The 24,539-nt window shown below is 38.5% G+C and overlaps 1 protein-coding gene and 1 pseudogene across 1 annotated transcript; one reads left to right on the forward strand and one right to left on the reverse strand.

Annotated features, from left to right (window-relative positions):
• The first annotated feature begins 13,288 nt into the window (after nucleotides 1-13,288).
• Nucleotides 13,289-14,291, forward strand: LOC139705221 (olfactory receptor 7D4-like; annotated as a pseudogene).
• A 7,538-nt stretch (nucleotides 14,292-21,829) lies between these two features.
• Nucleotides 21,830-22,768, reverse strand: LOC114107498 (olfactory receptor 7D4-like). Its single transcript, XM_071602339.1, has one exon. The coding sequence runs from the start codon at nucleotides 22,766-22,768 to the stop codon at nucleotides 21,830-21,832; it is 939 nt and encodes a 312-aa protein (XP_071458440.1).
• Nucleotides 22,769-24,539: the final 1,771 nt, after the last annotated feature.

Genomic DNA, 24,539 nt, shown 5'->3' on the forward strand with positions numbered 1-24,539 from the left:
AGGGCATTTTTAATGTCCCTGTACCTCAGGCTGTAGAGGAAGGGATTCAACATGGGGGTGACAATGGTGTACATCACTGAGGATGCCACACCCTTTCTGGGAGAATGTGAAACAGCTGACCCAAGGTCCACCCCAACATTTGTTCCGTAAAATAAGCCAACAACTGAGAGGTGAGACCCACAGGTGGAGAAGGATTTGTACTTCCCCCCTGAGGATGGGATTCGCAGAATGGAGGAAACAATTTTGTAGTAAGAGAAGAGTATTACTGAGATAGGGAAAAAACCAAATATGGCACCAACAAAACATGTGACTTGGTTTTTGATGAAGGGTTCAGAACAGTCAAGATTAAGGATTTGAGCAGGTTCACAGCAGAAATTATAAATTTCCACATCTTTGAAGTAAGCAAATTGTAAGACAATGAAATTAGGCAACTGGGAGTCCAAAAGGCTAAGTAAAAAAGACACAAAAACCAAGAAGCCACAGAGGTGAGGGTTCATGATTACTGGGTAATGCAGGGGGTGACACATAGCCACAAAACAGTCATAGGCCATTACAGTAAGAAGCAGATCATCCATACATCCAAAAATAATGAGGCAAGATATCTGTGTCAGGCAGCCCACATAGGAGATGACTCTGCTGTGAGTTTGGATGTCCACAATCATCTTTGGGACCATTGTGGAGATGAAGCAGATGTCAGCCAAGGACAGGTTGGAGAGGAAGAAGTACATGGGGGTGTGGAGGTGGGGTTCAGAGCTAAATGCCAGGATGATGAGCAGGTTCCCAAGCACTGTGACCAGGTACATGGATAGGAACAGTCCAAGTAGGACAGGCTGCAGGTCTGGATATTCTAAGAGTCCTATGAGATGGAATTCTGATTTGTGTGTTAAATTTTGTGATTCCGTATTGCTTGGGCGACTTTTGCAAAAAGAAAAATAAAAGTAAAATTGTTGGGGAACAAAGAAGTAAATTAACAGGCACCCAGTACTCCACATATATTTTGAACTCACATATTCACAATTTAAGTGTTCACACTTCAGTTCTGTAAACCCTCAGTAATGTTTCTCAGTTGGGACAAACCCAAACTTTCAACTATCCCAATTCATGGTTTCTGTGTTATTCACTTTCTTGTTTGCACACCTACTTTGGAGAGACTTAAGTTGAACACTGAAAACCAAGAACATCAGTGATAACAACTCCAAGCTCACCTTGCAATATGACCTATTCTTTTGAGAAAATAATAGAGAAAAAGTAAGAGTTCCCACTTCTAGAAAAACAAACAAAAAACAACATCACTATAAAGTAATTTAAGAAGCATTGAAATTTACATTATTCTTACCTTAAACCAAAGTGCTGTATCTATGTACTTGAAATGCACATTATTACAAAATCTTAAGAGTTAGAACTGCATTATTATAATGCTATTAGAGTTGACATTGAAAATCAGAATACATACTTATGTGCCAATAACTCCCAGAAGGTTTTCTTCCTTGTTAGGTTCTGATTTCCTTCATTTATTCAAGTGCTCACTCAAATTTTGATAGTCTTTTAAGAAGTATATAATATAAAAGTGTTATCTCTGATGGTAATGAACTTCAACTTTACATATATAGTGTTTGGTTAAATGACATAATCATTTTTTAGAGAGAGAGAGAGAGAGAGAGAGAGAGAGAGAGAGAGAGAATTTTAATATTTATTTTTTAGTTCTTGGCGGACACAACATCTTTGTTTGTATGTGGTGCTGAGGATCGAACCCGGGCTGCACGCATGCCAGGTGAGCGCGCTACCGCTTGAGCCACATCCCCAGCCCCAAATGAGCATAATCTTATGATGTTTCTGACCAAATGTGATCTTAGTGTGGCACTGCACCAGTCAAGGATCAAAAAGTAATGAAATTTGAAGAAACACTTTTTAAATTATTTTATTTCTTCTTAATTTTATTTTTAATTTTAGTTTATTTTTGTTAACTTCCTATAAACTCAGTAGTACATCTGCTATTAAGACCACTCAAGGCTTTTTATACTTTTGAAATGCACTAGCTTATATCAACACCCGGATTTCAACCTCTCTGTGAAGTGCATACCTCTACTTCAGATGGGTTAGAAGACACACAGCATGACCCAAGGGAAGAACATCATTTGTCTATTTATTCTTAGGATAATTCTTTCAAAATTCCGTGCCTTTTCCCTTATTAAACAAATTAGAATTTCCCCAAACAATGTGAGTGTAGGATAATTGAATTCCAAGCACAGATATATACTCGCTTTTACTATTAATCAACTACAGTGATTACCCGCCCCTAAATTATCAGTCATTATACAATACATACCCTTATTCTTAATATGCACCATCAAAAATACTCCTGAATTCCCCATGAAAAGGGAGGAGAGGTAGGTGGAATAGGAGAAGGGGGTTGAAGGGGAAGGAGGGAGGAGAGGAAAGGGAAGAACAGTGGAATGAACCTGACCAAACTTTCTTATGTCCATACATGAATATACCACTGTGAAGTTCACCTTGATGTATATCCATATTGCATGAAATTTCAAAAAAAAAAAAAAAACTATAAGCAATTGTAAGAAGAACCAATAGTTGAAGGAGAATTATAGGTAGAGAAGAGGGGAGAGAAGGGGAAGTATTGGAACAAGCTATACCCTGTGCTTGTATAACTACATCAAAATGAACCCCCACATTATACAACTGTGAATAAAATCTTAGTGTATTCCACAAAAATATTTTTGTCTTTTCCTCTTTAAAATTTATTATTGTATTTTTTAATCCATGTCAGTTTAATTTTATATGTGTTTTAAAGTAAGGTTTAAAGTTCATTTTTCCTACATATCTATTCAATTGTTCCAGAAGCATTAAATGCAATGGAAAAAAAAAGTCTTTTCTTTTCTCCATTGAATTTTCTTGGTACCATCACTGAAAATGAATTGATCATACCTGTCTGGGTCTATTTTTTTTTTAATTCCTGACTTCCATCTAGTAACAATTCTTCCAAAATAAATCAAAGAGAAATTTCATCCTGCGTGGGTGATAATATTCCCATTTGGCTCCAATATGAGGGACCTTGCTATGAGGTGGGAGGTAGAGAGTCAATACTCAGTCCCTCATCACTGACCTGCTACTATATGAAGAACGAGGGTAACTTTCTCCACACCGTTTTTCTCGGTACGAAGAATAACACTCATCTCCAAAACACTCACGCTACACATCTAAGTTTGAAAACTAATACCTATTTAATCATCATTGGTTCTGTTCAAAAAGTGAAGAATTCAACAATTAAACTGTGAATATGTGGGTAAATACAACTGTCAAAGTTACTGAATCTTTGGAATGATGCAAAACTCCAACATAGGTCTCACCCCAAGACTTAAGGCTCACCTGGCCACTAATATTTATGCATATTTTTCTTAATTTATTGCATGAAAAATCTCTGCCAGGATATTTTTATTGCTGTGTTACAGTTGTACATATTTATGGGATTTGTTGTTGCATATATGTACATGCTCACAGAATAAATTTGCCCAAGAAATTTCAATGCACCTAAATGGAATCATAGGGCCCAGGTGACCATGGCACAGACACAGACAATAGCTGTTGTGACCTGTCTCTAGTTCTGTGGCACATTCTTAAAAGAGATGAAAGTGCAGGAAGGGAAATACAAGAACACTGGATCCACAATGAGTAGGCCAACTACTGTGGACCAGAAAAGGTCTCTTTAATATTTAACAGAGACTTTTCCCTTTTTATGTCCCTTTTGTGCTAAACAAGGTATAGATCTGAGGAAATGGAAATCAGATCCATCATTCCTCTATAGATGTCAGCATATAGTTACACAAAAAATAAAAGTCTTGATACAAAAATAGGAAATCTGTACCATCAGTTCACAGAATCTTTTACTTAAGTGGTGTGATGACTTAACCTTATCATTACTAACAATAATAACATGCAAGTTTTCATTTTCCTAATTTAATGCATTCAGTACATATTAAACACACAGGGAGTATCAATTATCTGCTTGATCCTTACTCAACACAGTTGTCTCAACTATAAATAAACTGAGAGTCTTACAACCTTCTTTTTCATGGAAATAGTTTAAGCAACAGGATGTAAAATTAAATTCCTAGGCTCTGGGTAACATGGACTAATCCTTTTCATTGTTTCACAACCATCTGGAAGTTTTTAGCAGAGGTACAGAGGTCTTCATCAGAGGCCCACATCTGGTACCTATTTCAACTCTTTCCAGTTTCCTGGGTAATAATGAAGACAACACCTGAATCAAAGACTCCTTTATAGGTTAAGTGGTCTGACTTTAAGAATGCGGGAAGATGTGGACAGCTGTAAGGTCATCCTGGAGTGGGAAAGAGAGCAATCTGTGCTGAATGATGGTGTTTTGTTTTGTTTTTTTTTTTCTTTCTATGATCTTTTCCTATGATCTCGGCCATTGTTCCCATAATCATTGCTTCTGGTGACACCTGCTGATCTGTTTTGTGACTTACCAGATACCCCCAAATGTAAGTGCACCCTGAGGGGCAGGTCTCATGCTGGAGTAAAGGCAAGTTAAATGATGGTTGACTTAAGGGCGCAACCTGTGAGGATTCTCCTTCCCAGAGTCCCTGTTCCATAACCAGACAGCTCAATTCCAACATAAACTCAGAGTTTATAAGCTAAAAGCCTAGCATGAGTTTCATAAAAATTCTGTTCTCTTATTTTCTCTGTAAATGAACAAAAGGTGCTTCTAACCTGAGAAAGACTATGCAGGAAAACTGAAATAATCTACATAGAATGTATAGCCCAGAGCCTGGCACTCAGGAAGCTATAAATAATGAGTCATGCTATTATGAACACTATCTTCATCCTCCTCATCACCTTCATAAGTCTTTTGGAGAAGTAAGGAAACAGTTTAAGGGGAGCTATCTTCTGCTATTGTGGAAGAGATGTTTATGGTAAATAGAAGAAGTTTGGGAGGAAAGTAAAACTTTGAATGAGATTTCTAGGACATTTGACACAACTGAGAACATAAACTTTACAGTCCTCACACCTAAGATTATTTTTTACATACAGGACAATAGTGGAATGTGATTTTGCATATCATTTTTCTCCTATCTGGCTACCCAAAATTAACTTTTGATGTGATAATGAGGAAACAATTCTTTGGACAGACCTTCCTCCATCCTTTACCTCCTCCAGCACTTACTGCATCTCTGATGGATCATGGCAGATCCGTGAAGATCTAAGGTTCATCTACTTTCTGATACCCATTGAAGGCTCGGGCTTCATCCACAGGATTGATGCCAGTGCAGTTTCACATAGGATTTCTCTGATGCCACCAACCATGGGAGGAGGCACAGGTATGGAGGCCACTGAACTTGGAAACATGAAGCTGAAGGGCTGAAGGCACAGGCTCATTATTGATGATTATAACGTTGGAGGCCCAATGCACAGAGCTGATTATTAGCCAAATTGGTCCAGTTTGTCACTAACATTAAGGACTTTCTCATAGTAATGAGGAAGATAGAAGAGAATATGTCCACAGAAGTTTGGAGGCTCTTCTTTCACACAGGAGGAAGCTTGTCTTTAAAAAAAAAGTAATTATTATTTTTAGGTTGTTATTTCTGGTTTTACTATGGTAATATTAAAATTCCCAAACAATTTACAACTTTCACTATCATCTTGCACATGTACAGTGGTATGAATTACCAACATGCTGTGGTGCATTCATCATCAACATCCATCTCCAGATATTTCTCATCTTCCCAAACAGAAACATTCTACCTATTGGAAAAAAATCCCCATTCACTGGGCATGGTGGCACATGCCTATAATCCCAGCAGCTGGGGAGGCTGAGGCAGGAGGATTGCAGTTCAAAGCCAGCTTCAGCAATTTAGGGAGGCCCTGTCTCCAAATAAAATATAAAAGGGGCTGGGGACGTGGCTCTGTGGTTAAGTATCCCTGGGTTTAATCCCTGGAACCAAAAAATAATAATAAAATTCCCCATTCATCTGCCCCCAAATTAGCTGCAACCATTCTACTATAAAACAAAATGATAAATTAAAATCATTATACCATATACAAAAAATAATGTGACCACAGAGGCAAGATATCAAGGTAGAGATGTTTAGTTTTGCTGTCTTTCCTACCCTACAATTAAATTGTTTTCTCAGGTCATTAGAGTGGGCTAATGGGGCACAATTTCATTTGTAATCCTGTTTGTTAAAATAATAAATTATTACTCATTTGAAATAGGATTAATATCAGCCCATCTTCTTCAAACTGTTCCTGGCCATGTACCTAGTTGCAGTGCTTGGGAACCTGCTCATCATCTTGGCAGTCAGCTCTGACTCCCACATCCACATGCCCATGTACTTCTTCCTCTCCAACCTGTCCTTGGCTGATATCAGTTTCATCTCCACCACGGTCCCAAAGATGACTGTGAACATCCAAATTCACAGGAGCGTTATCTCCTATGTGAGCTGCCTGACTCAGATGTCCTCTGCCTGACTCAGAAGTCCCTGTTTATTATTTTTGGAGGTATGGATGGTATGCTTCTGACTGTGATGGCTTATGACCCATTTGGGGTCCTCGGTCTCCCCCTCCATAACCCAGTAATCATGCACCCTCACCTCTGTGGCTTCTTAATATTAATGTCTTTTCTGGTTAACCTTTTGGACTGCCACCTGCACAGTTTGATCATGTTAAATTTTCCCTACTTCAAGGATGTGGAAATTGCTAATTTCTTCTGTGACCCTTCTCAGCTCCTCAATCTGGCCTGTTCTGATACTTTCAAAAGTAATAAAGTCATGTGTTTTTTTGCTGCCGTTTTTGCATTTCAGCCCATCTCATGGATCCTTTTCTCTTAATGTAAAATTGTTCCCTCCATTCTGAGAATCCCATCCTCAGGGGGAGGTACAAAGCCTTCTCCACTTGTGAGTCTCACCTGGCAGATGTTTGCTTATTTTTAGGAACAGGCTTTGGAGTGTGCCTTGGATCAGCTGTCTCACATTCTCCTAGGAAGGGTGCAGTGGCCTCAGTGATGTACACTGTGGTAAGCCCCATGCTGAACCCCTTCATCTAGAGCCTGAGGAACAGGGACATTAAAAGTGCCTTGCAGAGGCTGCTCAGGAAGACAATTTAATCTCAGGATCATAGCATTCACTTGGAAGACAGAATACAAAAGGTTTAAAATCACCATCTAAACCTGTAAATTCTCCCTCCTTGGTCACATTAGTCTTGTAGTTTAGTGGTCTTAATCCATCATTACGTTTCATCACAGAAGAGTGATAGCCAGAATTGGGGGAGGGAATATTGGGAAGTTTTTCAAATGTGTGAAAATTTTCAGTTTAGGAACAAAAAAAATGTCTGGAAATTGGATGATGTTGGTTGTTGTACAACAAGTGAATGCAATTAATAAAATTGAACTGTGTATGTATGTACACAGTTGGATGAAAAGTTCATATTCTTTATATTTTACCACAGTAAACAAAGGAAATAGAATACAAGTAGACCTTAAAAAATGAAAGTAATTAAAATAGCACACAGTCCAGATGAACTTCCTCATGGGAAGAGGAAGAGCACCAAACCTTTTGTGGACATTTCATTCTCTCTTCTTATTCCTCCACTAGGCAGTCCTGAGAGGAGGGATAACTTGGAACAATGGTGAGTTGTAAGCTCTGTGCACGGAGTCTTCAGGTCAGGGTAAGCAATAGTCTGCCTATGCCTCCAGCCATTCAGCTGGGTGGCTCAACCTCTTGCAGTCAGTAAGCTCCTTCTCCTGGAGACTTAAAGAGAGTTCTTTATCTGTCTCCAAAACCGTCTCCCTTGGCCCATTAAGCTGCTGCTCTGACTGTGCTCTTCCCTTCACAGAGTTTAATTTCACAGACAGGAGTTTCTCCCTGGGGGCTGTGTTAGTGCCATAGGGACTCCCTTAGGCTTGCCTCTGAGAGTTCTGCTGGACTGACATGAAGTCATCACTCGTGACTTTGCCACTGCACATTCCAGATTCAGAAGACTGGAAATGCCCTTCCTCATGGTAGGGATATATGTGGTCCCTGTAGACCTCAGGGCAAACTACTGTGTCAGAAATGGAGACTTCCTGTGAGTTAGGTGAGGAGAGAGTGAGCACAGGGAAAGGGGATTATCAGGTAGACAGCAACCTCTCATTACATGAAGCACTTACCAAAGGATTGGATGGAAAGCCCAGGAGGGGATCTGTAAGAGGCCGTCACTACCTGAATAATTACACAATAATAATTTAAGTGGTGCTCACTGCTGTGTTAGATGGGTATGGAGACTAATGTGATCTTTGGGGACTTTCTTTGAGAGTCACGTAAGTCAGAGAGCATGAGGGGGTTCTGAGAATGAGAACAGCAGGGACATGGGAAGGATTCAGGCCAGGATACATTCTTTATCACTGCCATCTGACAGGAGTGAGATGAAATCTTAGAGAAGTTTTAAGTTTCATTTCTCTAATCACTAGAGAGGCTGAACATTTTTCCATATATTTATTGATCAATGCATATCTTCTTCTGTTTATTTCTGTAGCCCATTTACAAATTGGGTTTTTTTGTTTTGTTGTTAAGTTTTTTGAGTTATTTATATATACTGGAAATTAGTGCTCTATCTGATGTGCATCTGGTAAAGATTTTCTCCCACTCTGTAGACTCTCTGTTCGTGTTATTCATTGTTTCCTTTACTGAAAAGAAGATTTTAGTTTGAATCCATCCCATTTATTGATTCTTGATAGTATTTCTTGTACTTTAGGGGTCTTATGTTGGGATGGTTGTTATTGAAAATAAGAGATTATTTTGATGAGGATATTGAGGGAAGGGTACTCTTGGGTAGGGATATTGTGGGTGGTGATATAAATTAATACAACCATTACTGAAAACAATAAAAAATTTCTTCAAAAAAAAAATAAAAATAAAACAACTTCATGATCCTCTGATCCCAAGACAAAGTATATGCCTGAAAAATTAAAATCAGTACTTTTAAAAGGTATTTTCACCCCATGCTTTAATCCATGAACAACTGCTAAGCTTGAATATCCATCAACAGATGAGGAGATAAAGCAAATGTGGCATGCATACCTAATGAAATACAATTCCAGCATGAACAAAAAGAAATGTTGTCATTCAAAACATGGGTGACCCTGGAGAACAGTATATCATCTGAAGTAAATCAGGGAAGAAGGATAAATACCATGTGATTTCATTTGTATGTAGAATTTTTAAAACTTTATCTGATAGACATAGCAGAATGGACTTTACCCAAGATAAGGAAAGTTGGGAGACCAATGTTTGGATGGAAAATTTGTCAAAAAGTTCCAAATTCCAGGTGGATGAGAGGAATAAATTAAAGAGATCAATTGTATATAGGGGTGACTATAGTGAATGACTATGCATCAATTTTTTTAATGAGTAGTGGATGTCAGTGTACTTTACCACAAGAACAATACCAATAGGAGGTATTGCAGGTCCTAACTTTTCAGATGTTGTAATTTTACAATTTATAATACTTTAAAATATGTGCACACTTTAAACATACAATTTTATCTATTATTTTTTAAAAATAAATAAATTTGAAAATATATTAAGAAAAGTAATCATCAAGAAAGGACTTCTTTGCCTCCACAACATGGTGCACACAAAATGGTCCATGAAACCTCCAGTGCATGTTTCAAGAGAGGCAAGTCACAGAGAGATGGTTCCTGGAGCTACCAGCACAAGGGCAGTGTCCCTAGAGGATCCACATTCCAGATTCTTGATGTGAGCAAAGAATTGAGTGAAGTGCGAGAGGTTGGCAGGGAGACAGGGTTTACTGAGAGCAAAGGAGAACACTCTGGGAGAGCTAGGGGCTGAGCTGCCAGGGAACTCCAGGCCCAGGTCACACAGTGGAGCTGGCTTTTGTTGGGCTGTGCTGGTTCTCCCCCTTCTCCCCTGGTGGATCTGGGGTTGACTGGCATCTTGATTGACAGCTGAATTCTACATAATTTCTTTTCTGCTGCCCATGCATAAGTTTCTTTTCCCCCAGCAAATGCACAGGGGGAAGCAATCTGCAATGCTAATGACATGTTAACTAGCAACAAGTTCACTTAATTTGAGAACTGGGTCTACTTTGTATCTCCAAGATTGGGGACTTTCCCTTCCTGGTCCCAAATTCCCCTGGTGGTAGTCTAGCTTCCTCCTTTGAACCACAAGATGACCCAGTGTCCCCTCATAGGAAGGAGCTTGAGGTGGGGTGTTGTGAGGGCCCTGGGAGGAACCCAGAGCCCTAAGGGTGTGGTCTCTTCCCACCATTATCTCCTACCTAACACTGGGATGTGCTCCTTCTGGACTTCCCTTTGAGAACTTCTGGTGACATTCAATTCAAACCAGAGGGGAAACAGTTTCTCCTTAGAGGAAATAATGCTATCTCATCCCAGTGCTTCCTACATAGAAAAGAAATTGAATGAAGATTTTCCATTCTGCTATTTTATTTTTACCCCAAGGGAGTTTAAATGTTTAGAGACCAGAAAGACAATAGCACATTTTATTTAATCAGGAGCTCTGAGAATTCAGCACTTGAGATGCCCAAGGTATAAACCTGCCCCTGATGCTCCTCAGCTACAATTCTCTGATCCAGCCTCAGTCAAAACCCAAGTGGTCTTTCTTAGGACAGAAGGAAAGATTCTGGGACAGCCGTCTGAGAGAGTTGGTGTGCCCCAGTGAGGCTGGTAGAGTCAGAAGGAAAGCCAAGGAGGACGTGGGCACTGAGCACTATCTCTGTGAGGAAGACTCTAGAAATGACCCAGTTTTACTTAGTTTTTGAATCTATAGTCCCTGTACCTTGAAGGATCTTGAGTTTTCACTGACACCTCATTTCAGTTTTAATTCTGTCTCCTTCCCTTTAGAATCTAGAGCATGTGTCCAATCGGAGTTAGATTCTGGAGAGTCTCCTGTTCTTCTCCACTCTTTCCCATAAACCATGGTCTCCTGCATCTAATTATTTAATTATTAATAATGCACCAGAGATAATTATGCAGAAGGTATGGTCTATTTTGTTTCTAGTTTAATTGGATCTTTCTGGTCTATTTCCTATTTTTATGGTCAAATTTTATTTACTGATAGTCCTCCATACTGAAGTGTTTATCATTTAATCTTCCTGTCCCCAATAGCACCTACCAATAATGTGATTATTTCTAACATTCAACATATACTCCAGTTCCATTTTCTCATGTAAAAAAAATCCCTTAAAATACTCTGAAAAATATTAAAAGATTTAACTTGAGGAGAATGCATTGGCACATCCAAGAATTTAACACAAGTGTTCTAGTGTTTTAATGAAACTGCTCCTATTGACTGTGATTTGAAAATAACATCTATTTATTGGGTTAGGAAATTGTCCTTGGTTTCTTTGATTACTGATGGGATCATTCCTGGCTCCTAGGAGAGTGAAGACAGTTAAATTCTCTCAAATGCATTTTTTTTCTGTTTTATGATTATAATTTATATTCAGTTGCCTATTTTTTCTGATGAATTATATTGACCAACATCCTTCTTTGACTGGGCTTTCCTTCCTACAACTGATATTAACTGTTAGTTATCTATTAGCTTTTTAAAATCTTTAGTATGATCTGCAAATTATCCTTAAAACCCAATGTTGTTTACATACATAGGCATGTGAAATTCTTGAGGATTCTTTTGGTAATAGAGTTGACTTTTTAGTCTCAACTGTTGTTACACACAAAACCTTTAATTTGATTTCTTTATCACCCACAAGATGACAGGACCCACGTGAGGCCCTGGAAGGACCCATGATGAGCTCCAACATTCACACCATCAGACCCACTAGTGAACAGAAAATTTTGATATGGAAAGGACATCATGGGGAACCACAGGCAGCTCTACTCTGGGCCTCACACACTCCACCCTCCTGCCCCCACCCCACCCTCCTCTGCTATACCAGCCCCATGGAAAGGGCAGCTGCACATTCTGTCCTCTCAGCCTAGAACAGTTCTTCTCTCCTCAGTCCCTCTGGTGACAGTGACCCATCCTTCCTCTCTCTGTCCAAATATTTCTGTTTCTGGGAGGTATATCTTACCCACATTCCAGGCTAAACTGTTTCTCCAGGAACCCTTCCTAAACCTAATTAGCACTCTCAGGCACTCACAATAACCACCCTTTGTCTATTGTGTGGAATGTAAACATTGATCTGTGAGAAGTAAATTTGCTTTTTATTTTTCTAGGGTGACTCAGCTTCAGTAACCCTGAATATCTTATCCCATTGCATCTGTTGGGTGTTGCCCATGAGCTCTGCTGCTCTGCACACTCCCTCCCAACTGGAGAACACGGTCACCTGAACACGCTCATCTGGCCTTGAATTTGATTTTCATGGCAGTGAGCTTCTGTTTCCTCCTTTTATCTGTGCAGTCAGTCTACATGCTTTTTCCTCTTCTAGGAAGAACTCATGGAGCAGGAATTCCCTGAAAGAAGCAGCTGCAGGGATCACCATTAATTAGAAGTCCTGCATGCAGTCAGCAGAGGTAACCCACCTGCTGTATTTATGATCATCCGAATCCCCAGAATGCTGGCCTTGGTGGCTGCCAGAGCCTAAAAGGGAAATTGATAAATGAGAGCCTTGAGGACAGATTTGTTGAGATGCTATAAATAAAACCCCACACGTGTGATTATGTCACAGGAACTACATTAGGAAAAGTACCAGCACCTTCTCATCTGATTTTGCTCTTAAATACTCCTGTTAGAGAATATTTAATATTTCTACTGTAGAGTTTAGTATTTGTGTCAAAGAGAATTGAAATAAATTTCTAAAAGTCACACAGATGAAAATGAGTGAAACAAAATTTTGTTCTAGGAAGTCTGACTTAAGGACTCAATTTCTAAGTCATATTCTCATGCTATAATTTGGAGCTGCATATGTCTAACATAATATCATACAAGAGGAATACAATAATAGCATTAACATAGTGAAATATCTTCTTTATTGAGATCCTACTATGTAAAAGAGCATATCAACAAAAAATTGGGTTGCTTAGTTAACTTCATGTAGATAGGGGACTAAAACCCAGGAGAAGATGATAAATGAGAACTTATAGTTAATTTTTTTAAATGCTGGTCAGTGATACACATTTAAAATGGACACAGACTACCCCTTGTCTCAGTGAATCAGTGTCATGAGAAACTCACCTGGAGAGTGAAGGATGTCCATCCAAGGGTGATGTTGTAGAGCAGTCACCTCTGGAGTGGCCTCTTGTGTTCTGAACTCAGCATGCATCTCTTTCTTAAGCAGAAAATCTACGGATATGGAAGCAGAAAACCACACAGGAGTATGGGAATTCATCCTCCTGGGCCTCCTGGATGATCTACAATTGCAGCCCCTTTTCTTTGGCATGTTCCTGTCCATGTACCTGGTCACTGTCCTGGGGAACCTGCTCATCATCCTGGCTGTCAGCTCTGACCCCCACCTCCACATCCCCATGTACTTCTTCCTCTCCAACCTTTCATTTATGGAAGTCTGTTTAACCTCCACCACTGTCCCCAAGATGCTGGTGAACACGCAGACACACAGCAAAGACATCTCCTACAGAGGCTGCCTTACTCAGGTGTATTTTTTAATGATTTTTGCAGGTATGGATAATTTCCTTCTGACTGTGATGGCCTTTGACTGCTTCGTGGCCATCTGCCACCCCCTGAACTACAAGGTCATCATGAACCCCCGGCTGTGTGTGTCCTCCTGGTGCTGCTGTCTTGGCTCATCATGTTCTGGGTGTCCTTGCTTCACATTCTACTCCTGAAGCAACTGACCTTCTCCAGTGGCACTGCAGTCCCTCATCTCTTCTGCGAACTGTCTCAGCTTCTCAAAGCAACCAGCTCTGACACCCTCTTCAGTATCATCTTACTGTATGTGGTGACTGCCCTGCTGGGTGTCTTCCCTGCCACTGGGATCCTCTAATCCTACTCTCAGATCATCTCCTGATACTGAGGGTGTCCTCCTCTGTGGGCAAGTCTAAAGCCTTCTCCACCTGTGGGTCCCACCTCTGTGTCGTCTCCTTTTTCTACGGAACAGGTCTTGGGGTTCACCTCAGTTCTGCCATGACCCATCCTTCTCAGGGAAACATGATCGCCTCCATCATGTACACTGTGGTCTCTCCCATGCTGAACCCCTTCATCTACAGCCTGAGGAACAAGGATGAGAAGGGTGCCCTGGGGAGACTCCTCACCAGGGTAGCCTCTTGTTCGTGATGGATCAGGGACCTCAGAAATAAGAGCATGTCATGTCCCCTGAGGCAAATGTGAATTTTAATATCCTGGCTTTTCCTCTCTAAAAGGTGTGCATAATTGCTGGTGTTCACAAAGGAACTCACTTTGCATTTTATTGTTTTGTACTTTTCCTTTATAAACAGCCTGAGGAATTCCTCTTTTAACCTTTTTTTTCTTTACAAGATCAATGTAATTAAAAACTCAGAATGTTTTCTTATAGAATTCCTGTGATTTTCCACTTGAAGTAAAGAACTTGTATCAAGTATTGACATGGTTTCCTGAAAGTATTTTATTTACCAAAATTTTATTTCACAGATTTTCATCCTTTGTTTGCAAATAAAATCATCAAAATGAAACACTTAGTATGTGAGGACTACTTGTCACTCCACACAGGTGACTTCAATCATGAGAGTATTTCCCAGAGCTTTCTCTGCCTTTTACTTCAGCTCTCCAAGGAGACAGATCTCAGTCTCCTTGAGAGTTGAAGTAAAAGGCAGAGAAATTACTGCACTCCTCTTGGTTTCCCACTTCTTCTAAGAAGAATGATTAGACTGTCACCACCAGAGCTAGAACACACCTTTGACAGGGATCCCTTCATGTGTCTACCAGTGGTCCAGTGTCCCTGGAACCACTGTCACTGCTGCATTGCTTGTGATCCCTGCTCTTTTCATTTCTATCTCTCTCTCCCCACTCCCACCTTCTTTCCTTGTCTCCCCACTTCTGATTCTTTGTTATTGTTGTTTAATTTCTACAACTGCAACTCACTCCATCCCTGCCTGTGACTGAGCGTGGTCCTGGTGTGTGTGTACACCAGCTATCATTCATCCACAGATGGCTTTTGGGTGATCTCACCCTGTGGCTCTTTGGCATAGTGCTGGGTGGATATCCATGGCATGTTTATTTGTCTTGGCAAAGTCATATGCCACCTAACAACCCTCTAGTCAAGGGCAGACGAGGCTCCCACAGCATGATAGCACCTTGTGGTGTCATAGCCATGCTTGTTTGTGTAGGCGTGCTCTGTGAAGTTTGCACAAGATACATTGCAAGGTTGTCCAGCAGGGCGTGGCTGTGTTACTTTCCATACTTTGGTTAGTGTATCTAGGAGTGGAACTACTACATATTGTGGTAATTGTGTATTACACATTTTGAGCCACAGCCAGACTGTCTCAGAGTCCCTGCCATATTTTACATGCTAACGTAAATGTTAATGGAAATACTAACATATTCACACCCTGCCCATACTTGTTATTGTAAGTCTGTCACAAGCAGAGCCTCCTTGGGTGTGAAGTATACCTTTCTCATTGTGTGTTGTTTTCATTTCCTTCTGATTAACTGGCCATGTGGTCATTGGTAGTGTAGAAATCTTCTGTGCAAAAAAGTTTTTGTTCACTTTGTAATTTTATACTTTTTCAAACTTGAAAAGTTTTATGTATAATATTGGTACTGGCCCTGATAGAAACTAAGTGTTTTATAAATGTTTCCCCATTCTATATGATGTCTTAATGTTTTTTCAGTGTTCAGTTTATCGATATTACCTACAGGCATCATGATATACAGTAGATCTCTCTGTTGGTAGTCCTCCTGTCTAGATGAAATTTTGTGTGCTTTGTCAATGCCTACCCCATCCCCCACCACATGGTTACCAGAGCCACATCTCACTGTTTGGAAGAGCTCTAGTTTTAAAAATCCACATGTATGTTAGCTTGCATGGTGTTTGTCTTTCTAGATCGGCTTCTTTCTCTTAATATAGTATCATACAGGTTCATCCAATGTTGTAGCTAATGACAGGAGTCCCTCCTTTTTAAGCATGAGTAGCATTCCAAATTGTACACACACCACATTTCCTTATTTATTCATTCAATGCTAGACACTGAGGTTGATTCTGTATCTTGAGCATTGTGAATAATGCTGCTGTGCTTGGCAAAATGATTTTAGATGATTTGGATTTAGAATTGCTGGATCATATGGTAGTTCTCTATATTTTTTGTTTGTTTTGGGGGGATCTCAATACCACTTTCCATAATGGATAAATAATTTACATTTTCATGAAAAGTGTGCCAGGGTGCCCCTTTCTCCACATCTTCAGGGCACTAGTTATCTTTTATGTTAATAGCCATTTTAACATGTGTGAGGGGTCATCTCCTCGTGGTTTGAATTTGCATTATCCTGATGGTTAAGATGATGAGCATTTTTGTATACTTATTAACCATTTTATGCCTTTTTTTGAGAAATGTCTATTCAGGTTCTTTGCCTCCCCCCCCCCCCCCTTTTTGGCTTTTTTTTGTTTGTTTCATTTTGTACTAGGAATTGAAACTTGGTTGGGGGCTTCACAACTAAGCCACATCCCCAGCCCTTTTTAATTTTTTTTTTTTTTAATTTTGAGACAGGATCTCACTAAATTGCTTAAGGCCTTGCTAATTTGCTGAGGTTGGCCTTCAACTTGGAATCCCTGCCTCAGCCTCCACAGGTGCTGGGATTACAGGCGTATACCATCACTCCTAGTTTTCTTTGCCCACTTTTAATCAAGTTATTTGTTTTATTACTATTGAATTATATGAGGATCCTATTTTGGATATTTCCTTCTCATCTATTGTATGGTTTCCAAATATCTTATCTTAATTTTAAGTTGTGTCCTCACTCTGGAGATTATTTCTTTTGCTTCGGGGAAGGTATTTAGTGTGATACAATATCATTATTCTATGTTTGCTCTGCTGCCTGTGCTTTGAGGTTTATATCAAGACAATCATTGCCCAAGCAAATATCATGGAGCTTTCTCCTATGTTCTTTTCTAGTACTTACAAGCTTCAGGTCTTACATTTAAATTGTTAATTCATTTTGAGTTAAAGTATGCCTGTGTGTGTGTGTGTGTGTGTGTGTGTGTGTGTGTGTGATGTGATTTTGAATTGGTATAATTTTTTAGTTGATTTATATGTATGGATGATTTCATTTTTCTGATATCCAGTTTTGCTAGCATAATTAACTGAAAAGACTCTTTTGTGCAATGTGTGTCCATGTCAAATTGTCAAAATCAGTTGGCCATTAATTGATCCATACATTTGTGGACTTGTTTTTGGCTCTCTGTACTTTCCCACTCTTATTTGTGTCTAATTTTATGCTACTAATGTGCTCCATTATCTTGATGATGTGTTTTGAGGCATGGATTTTTCTTTTCACTTTGATTAAGTCCAGCATAACTATTTTGTATTTTGTTACTTGTGGGTTCAATATCATGTCTGAGAATCTGTTTTAGAATCTAATGTGATGAAGGTGTTGTTTTTTTTATCTCTGAGAGGTTTATGATTTTCATTGTTACATTAAAACTGTTAAACCATTTTTGAGTCAATTTTTATGTACTGTGTGGGCTAGGAGTAAAAATTCTTCCCTTTGCATTGAACTTGTTCTTAGAAGAGGTCATTAGATAAGTCTGTGAATCAAATCATTGCATCCAATAGCCTATATATAATTCTCAATGACACATCGAGGAGTCTCCAGGAATGATCATATGAGCCTTAACAAGATTTTAAAGGTTGGAATTATATTAAGTATCTTTTCTGAGCACAATTGTATAAAATTAAAAGAATTTTTATACACATTTTTATACCATGGTATAAAATTTAGGAGATTTTATACCATATAAAAATTAGGAGATTCTTGGGAAAACTCACAAATATGTAGAACTAACAAACATACTCTTGAACAACCAATGCATCAGGAGTAAATGAAAATAATTTTTCCCCTTTGAATTGCTAGACAAACCTTTAGCTAGAATAAGAAAGACCAAAGTGAGAAGGCTCAAGTGAATAAAATCAGAGAGGAAAGAGGAATCATTAAACCCCAAACCACAGAATGACCAAAAATCATAGGAGGCTGTCAGGAATAATTATATGCCAGCATATTTTTTAGCCTAGAAGAAATGGATAAATTCCTAGACAAACACAACTTACCAAGATTGAATTATGGAGAAAAAGATAATTTGAATAGACCAATAATCATTAAAAAGATAGATTTGGTATTTTTTTAAGACCAGGAAATGATTTGATGGCTTCACTAATCACTTCCACTAAATGCATAAAGAAGAACAAGTACCAAATCTCCTCAAACTGTTTATAGTTAGATACTCAAACTATGAAATGATGAAATCATGTAATTTATAACATTATTAATGAACCTTGAAGATTACATTTTGTGAAATAAGCCAGACACACAAAGACAAAGGCTGCCTGATGTGATTCATATGACAAATCTAAAACAGTTATTCTCACAGAAATAGAGTACAGAACAATGGTTCCCAGAGACTGGGAGAAGTAGTGGAGAGGGTAGAGGTTGTTCAGTGGGAACAGTCAGTTAGAGAGGAGGAATAATTCCTCATGTTTTACAACACACTGAAGTGACTACAGTTGACAATGATGTATATTTCAAAACAGCTAGAAGGGAAGACGTTGAATGTTCTCACATGCAAAGAAATGATAAATGGTTGAAGTGATGGATTTTTAATTACCTTTATTTGATCATTACATAATGTATCCATGTGTCAAAATGTCACATTGTACCCAGTAGGTATATATGATTCTGTTAAGAGAAATGAGCCAGGTAAGATAGACAAACCCTGCACCACCTTACCATGTGTGGAATCTTAATATGTCTGACTCACAAAAACACAGAGTTAAATGGTGGCTACTGGAGTTGTAAGGTGGGGAATTGGATAGATGTTGGTGAAAGGAAAAAAAATTCAGTTAGAAGAAATATCTCCATAATCTATTGTACATTATGATGTTTATAGTTAATTATAAAAATCTGAATACTTTAAGAGTGGAAAATATCACACAGAATTAAGCAATTTTTTATAATTTTTATTAGTTCTTTTTAATTATACATAATATTGGGATTCATTTTGACATAAAAACATGGAATATAATTTGTTCTAATTCAGTATCCAATATTTCCCTTTCACTCTTCTCCTCTCTCCCCCATTCCCTTTCCTCTACTCTACTGATATATCTGGAGCAAATATCTATAGATATGTACATACAGCAAATAGATGTATCTAAAACATACAGTTCATAAAGAAGCTGTGGGGAGGGATGAGCAGATTCTGCTGTGTTGGCAAAAGTCAAGCCTGGGAAACATTCCTTGCCAAAAGGTGAGGATATTACCAGCTTTGACCCTGGGCTCTGACTAATAATTATCAGCTGTTCCAGACAATGGGTTTCCTGGGTGCAGCAGGATAATAGCAGGATGTTCCTAGCACTGCAACAGTAGGATAGCGGCAAAAAATGTTTCTAGTTCTGTAACTTCTTAGTGCACACACACACACACACACACACAAAAGCTTCTTGATAACTCGCAAGCCTTGAATAATTTATAATACCCCTATAGTTTAACTCCCTGATTATGAGACCTGATATAATAGACTTGAGGAGTTAGTTCTTGGTCACTCTTCCTCCATCTGAGTGCAATGTCCCACCTGGCCCTAGCTTTACTTGAAAATATCTCTGTGTTTTCTTTGTCTCTGTGTTTTTCTCCATCTCCTGTCACCTCTACTTGAGATCTTTTGTTGATGCTGCATGGGTTGCAACAAGGAGCAAGTATCCAAAATACATACAAGTCAAAAACAGAAATACAAACTGTGCAATTACAAAACAGTAAAGGGTTGAAAAGATAGTTCTCCACTGAAAGTCTATGAATTGCTACATATTGTAAACAATCTCATGAAAAGATGCTCAATTGTAGGGAAGTGAAAATCAAATGATATATCATTTCATATCCACTGGAAGGCTATATTAAAAAAATGGAAAATGTCAAATATTGGCAATAATGTGAAGACATTATCATCTGATATCCTGCAATAAATGTGAAATATACCAGCCACTAAGAAACACAATGAGGTGATTTCTCAGAAATTTACAGATATAATCATCATATAGCCCAGTAATTTCACCCCTAAGTAAATCCTCTAAATGATTGAAAACAAATGCTTAAATAAACATCAATGCATGTTAGTGGCAGCATTATTCATAATATGCAAAAGATGGAAATCGCCCAAGTATTCACCAATGGTTGAATACTTCTGTGTATAATATAGTAGCATATTATGATAAAGAAGGAAGGAATCAAATGAACATTGACCAATGCAATAGTTAGAAAGAGGAAGGATGAAAAAAGAAAGGAAGGGAGGGAGGGAGGATAACAGAGTATATAGCCATATCTCAGACTCACCCTGGGCATTATATCAATGTGAGCCAAATGATCAAACTCTCTTTCAAAGATAGTTTTCAGCTTCCAAGTTGAGAATCTAGTCAATGTCATATAAAAAGTAGTGTCCAAGTTAGAAGTGTAAGCTCAGTGTCCGTTTGCAAGGTTATAGTCCATCTTAATCTCAGTATCTTCTGAGAATGGAGTGAATGACAGAACATATCTCAGAGAAATGTTTTCAAGGTTTCAAACATCATACATCTACAAGCAATAAGCACAGTTATTCTATGGCAATCAATTTGCCTTTACTACTGTAGGATTTTCATTCTATTTCATCCAGTGAAAACGAGAAAACAATCAAGTTAAGGAGAACAGCGTTAACATTAACAGCTAATTTTTCAGTTATATTTTATTTTAATGGGCACATAGTAAGTATATACATTTATGGGGAGAATTGTGATCTTTTCTATATTTTATTGAAGCATTGTCATAATGGTGGGATTCATTGTTACATATTTGTACATGCATAGAGTATAGTAATATAACTTGGCCAATATAATTCCCCAGTATTTCTCTTTTCCCTCTGTCTTCTGTCCCCTGGGTCCCTTTTCTCTGAATTAAAGTCACCATACATCAGTGATACATGGCTGTTTATAGCATCCAACACACAATAGACAAATTATGGAACCAGTGTATGTGTCCATCAATGGATAAATGGATAAAGAAAATGAGATATTTAGGGACAATAGAGTTTTATTCAGCCATTAAGAAGAATGAAATCATGTCATTTGCAGGAAAAATGGGTGGAACTTGAGAAATTTATGTTAAGGGAAATAAGTTACACTCAGAAATTCAAGGGTTGAAGGTTTTCTCTCATCTATGGAAGCTAAAGGTTAAAAAAAGGAAAAGAAAGATTGGTGGAATTTCATGAAAACGGAAGAGAGAACAAGGTGATGTTTTGATACATGCATACATTGTGGGATGATCAAACCAGGATAATATCCTTTACCTTAATATTTATCATTTCTTTGTAGTGATATCACTTATGTCATTAAGAGGATAAATTTTGAGTAAACCATGTCTGCACATAATATGATAAGTGCTTTAAACATCAAGGTAGAAATACTAGGATTTAGTTGTAACAAATTGATGAAAGATGAAACGTTAAGGACTAAATATAAGTAAGAAATATCCAAAAGGAATTACTTAGAGTTGTTGAGGAGAAACAAAACAAAATCATATATACAAGTGTCACTCCCAATTGCCTCTGAATAAAAGAAAATGAAGCATGTTGTCTTAGGAAAGAAAACGATCTAAGATGTTGAAACTCAGCATTTGCCTTAGGAGCACGATGTCCACTTTGCACCGAGGTCACTGTTCCATTAACGACAAGAGGCTGCTCTGCTGAGGAGTCTCCCCAAGGCCCCCTTTACATCCTTGTTCCTCAGGCTGTAGATGAAGGGGTTCAGCATGGGGGTGACCACAGTGTACATTACTGAGGCAATTGTGCTTCCTTGGGAAGATTGGGTCAGAGTAAAGCTGAGGTATTCCACAAGACTTGTCCCATAGTACAAGGAGACCACACAGAGGTGAGAGCCACAGGTGGAAAAGGCTTTACACTTACTCTCAGTGGAAGACATCCTCATTAAAGAGAAGACAATCTGAGAATAAGAGTAGAGGATCCCAGTGACAGGAAACACACCCAGCAGGGCAGTTGCTACATACAGGATGATGTTGTTGATGTGGGTATCAGAGCTGGCCACCTTGAGAAGGGGAGGCAGGTCACAGAAGAAATGTGGGATTTCTGTGTGTACAGAGAAGTTCAAACGCATTATCAGTAAAAGATGAAGCAGGGAGACCCAGAAAATGATGAACCAAGATGTCAGAACCAAGAGGACACACAGCCTGGGGTTCATGATGACCGTATAGTTCAGGGGGTGGCAGATGGCCACAAAGCGGTCATAGGCCATTGCAGTCAGAAGGAAGTTATCCATACCAGCAAAAATCATAAAGAAATACACCTGAGTAAGGCAGCCTCTGTAGGAGATGTCTTTACTGTGTGCCTGGATGTTCACTAGCATCTTGGGGACCGTGGTGGAGGTGAAACAGATGTCCACAAAGGACAGGTTGGAGAGGAAGAAGTACATGGGGGTGTGGAGGTGGGAGTCAGAGCTGATGGTCAGGATGATGAGCAGGTTCCCAAGCACTGTGACCAGGTACATGGACAGGAACAGTCCAAAGAGAAGGGGCTGCAGGTCTGGGTCCTCTGAGAGGCCCAGGAGGAGGAATTGGGATACTCCTGTGTGGTTCTCTGCTTCCATGTCATTCATGTATCTGCTGCAGATGGGGCAAGAGCAATGCTCCAAGAACACCCAGGTGGCACCTCAGGCAGTTGTCACTTTATATTTTCATCCTTGGATGGAGGTTCTTTATCCCTGTTGATTCCTGCCAAAGACAATGGTCCATTCAAGTAATGGGCAATGAATTTCCATTTTAAGTGTGTATAGTTATTCCCATTTTCATTACTTTAACATGAATCTCTCTTTTATCATCAGGTTACTACTTTGGGTTTTTCTTTAGAATTGATAGCCCTACATAAGTTCTTCTTTGGAGCTGTCCAAAATAATTGAAAACATTTCATATATTTTCTTTGGATATCCTCACACGTTTATTCCAATAGCTCTATAATAGTGATTAAGCATGCATTTTGAACTCAAAAAGACTTTATCCTATGACTTGACACTTCCCAAGCATGTGCAAGGTAATTCTCAGTGTTTTGTTTTCTTTCTAAAAGTGTGATGATGATGATCATTACATTTGTTGTAAGGTTTTAAAATGCCTTGTAAACACTAGAATTTCAAGAAATGATAGTTGTTATTATTAATTATTAATACTTTCATTGACATATTTTCCCATGATAATTATTTTGAATATGTAACTCTCCCAAGATCCAGATTAGAAATGTGATTTAGAAATGCTTCCCTTGAATCACACTTCTGAGCATAAAATATTGGTCCACCAACTTATCATCTGCATTACCTTGAGAAATGTTCTTGAACTCTCTGAGCTGAAAATCCTTCACTTTTGCAATAGGAGGTGAAAAGTAAAATGGAAAAGTTAAAATAAATGAGGTGATACACACAGGCTTTTCTACTGTGGTTCCTGGAACATATGATGATCATTTGATACACGTAAATGTCTTTTCTAAACATCAAAATAAATTTGTCTTTCATCGCTATTATGTATCAATTTTACTATTAAAATGGGACATCTATCAAGAATGGAATTCAGATCATTATAAATGAAACAAGTCTGTTACCTCTTTTGACTTTCATACAGCATTTCTAATTAATGAATATCACTATGGTTCTTTTGTTCAGAAAATTGCTGCTCAGTAAATTCCTCCAAGAGTCGGGAGCATGTGGACTGCATATTGGGGTAGGGTATGAGAAAACATACCACCATTAAAATAAAATAGGAGAAATATGCTATTATGAATGCTCATGCATCTGTGCTGTTGAGTGGATATACATTGTGTCACCATTAGCAAAGTTAATTGTCAAAACATGTATGTGGCAGATTCTATTTCATTGTTCACAGTTTCTATATATCGAACCACCTGAGAATATTAAAAGAGAAATATAGTTTTAAAAATAAATATTTTCATGTAGTATATATACACAATGGCATATTGCTCAGCCATAAAGAACTGTGAGATTATTGCATTCCTGTAAATGGATGGAATTGTAGTCTAGCATGCTCAGTGAAATATGCCAGTCCCCCAAAACCAAAGGCCAAATGTTCTCTGTTGATGCTAATGCACAATAAGGTGGGTAGGAGGAAAGAAGAGAAGTTCATTGGATTAGACAAAGGGGAATAAAGGCAAGGGAATAGGAAAGACAGTAGAATGAATCAGACATGACTTTCCTATGTGGATATGTGAATACACAACCAGTGTAACTCCACATTATGTGCAGACACAAGAACAGGAAGTTATGCTTCATATATGTATAATACATCAAAATACATTTTACTGTCATGTATAACGAGAAAGAACCAATTAAAAAAAAACAAAATAAATGTTTACCATTT

This window comes from Marmota flaviventris, chromosome 1 (assembly GCF_047511675.1).
Source record: "Marmota flaviventris isolate mMarFla1 chromosome 1, mMarFla1.hap1, whole genome shotgun sequence".
NCBI classification, from domain to species: Eukaryota; Metazoa; Chordata; class Mammalia; order Rodentia; family Sciuridae; genus Marmota; species Marmota flaviventris.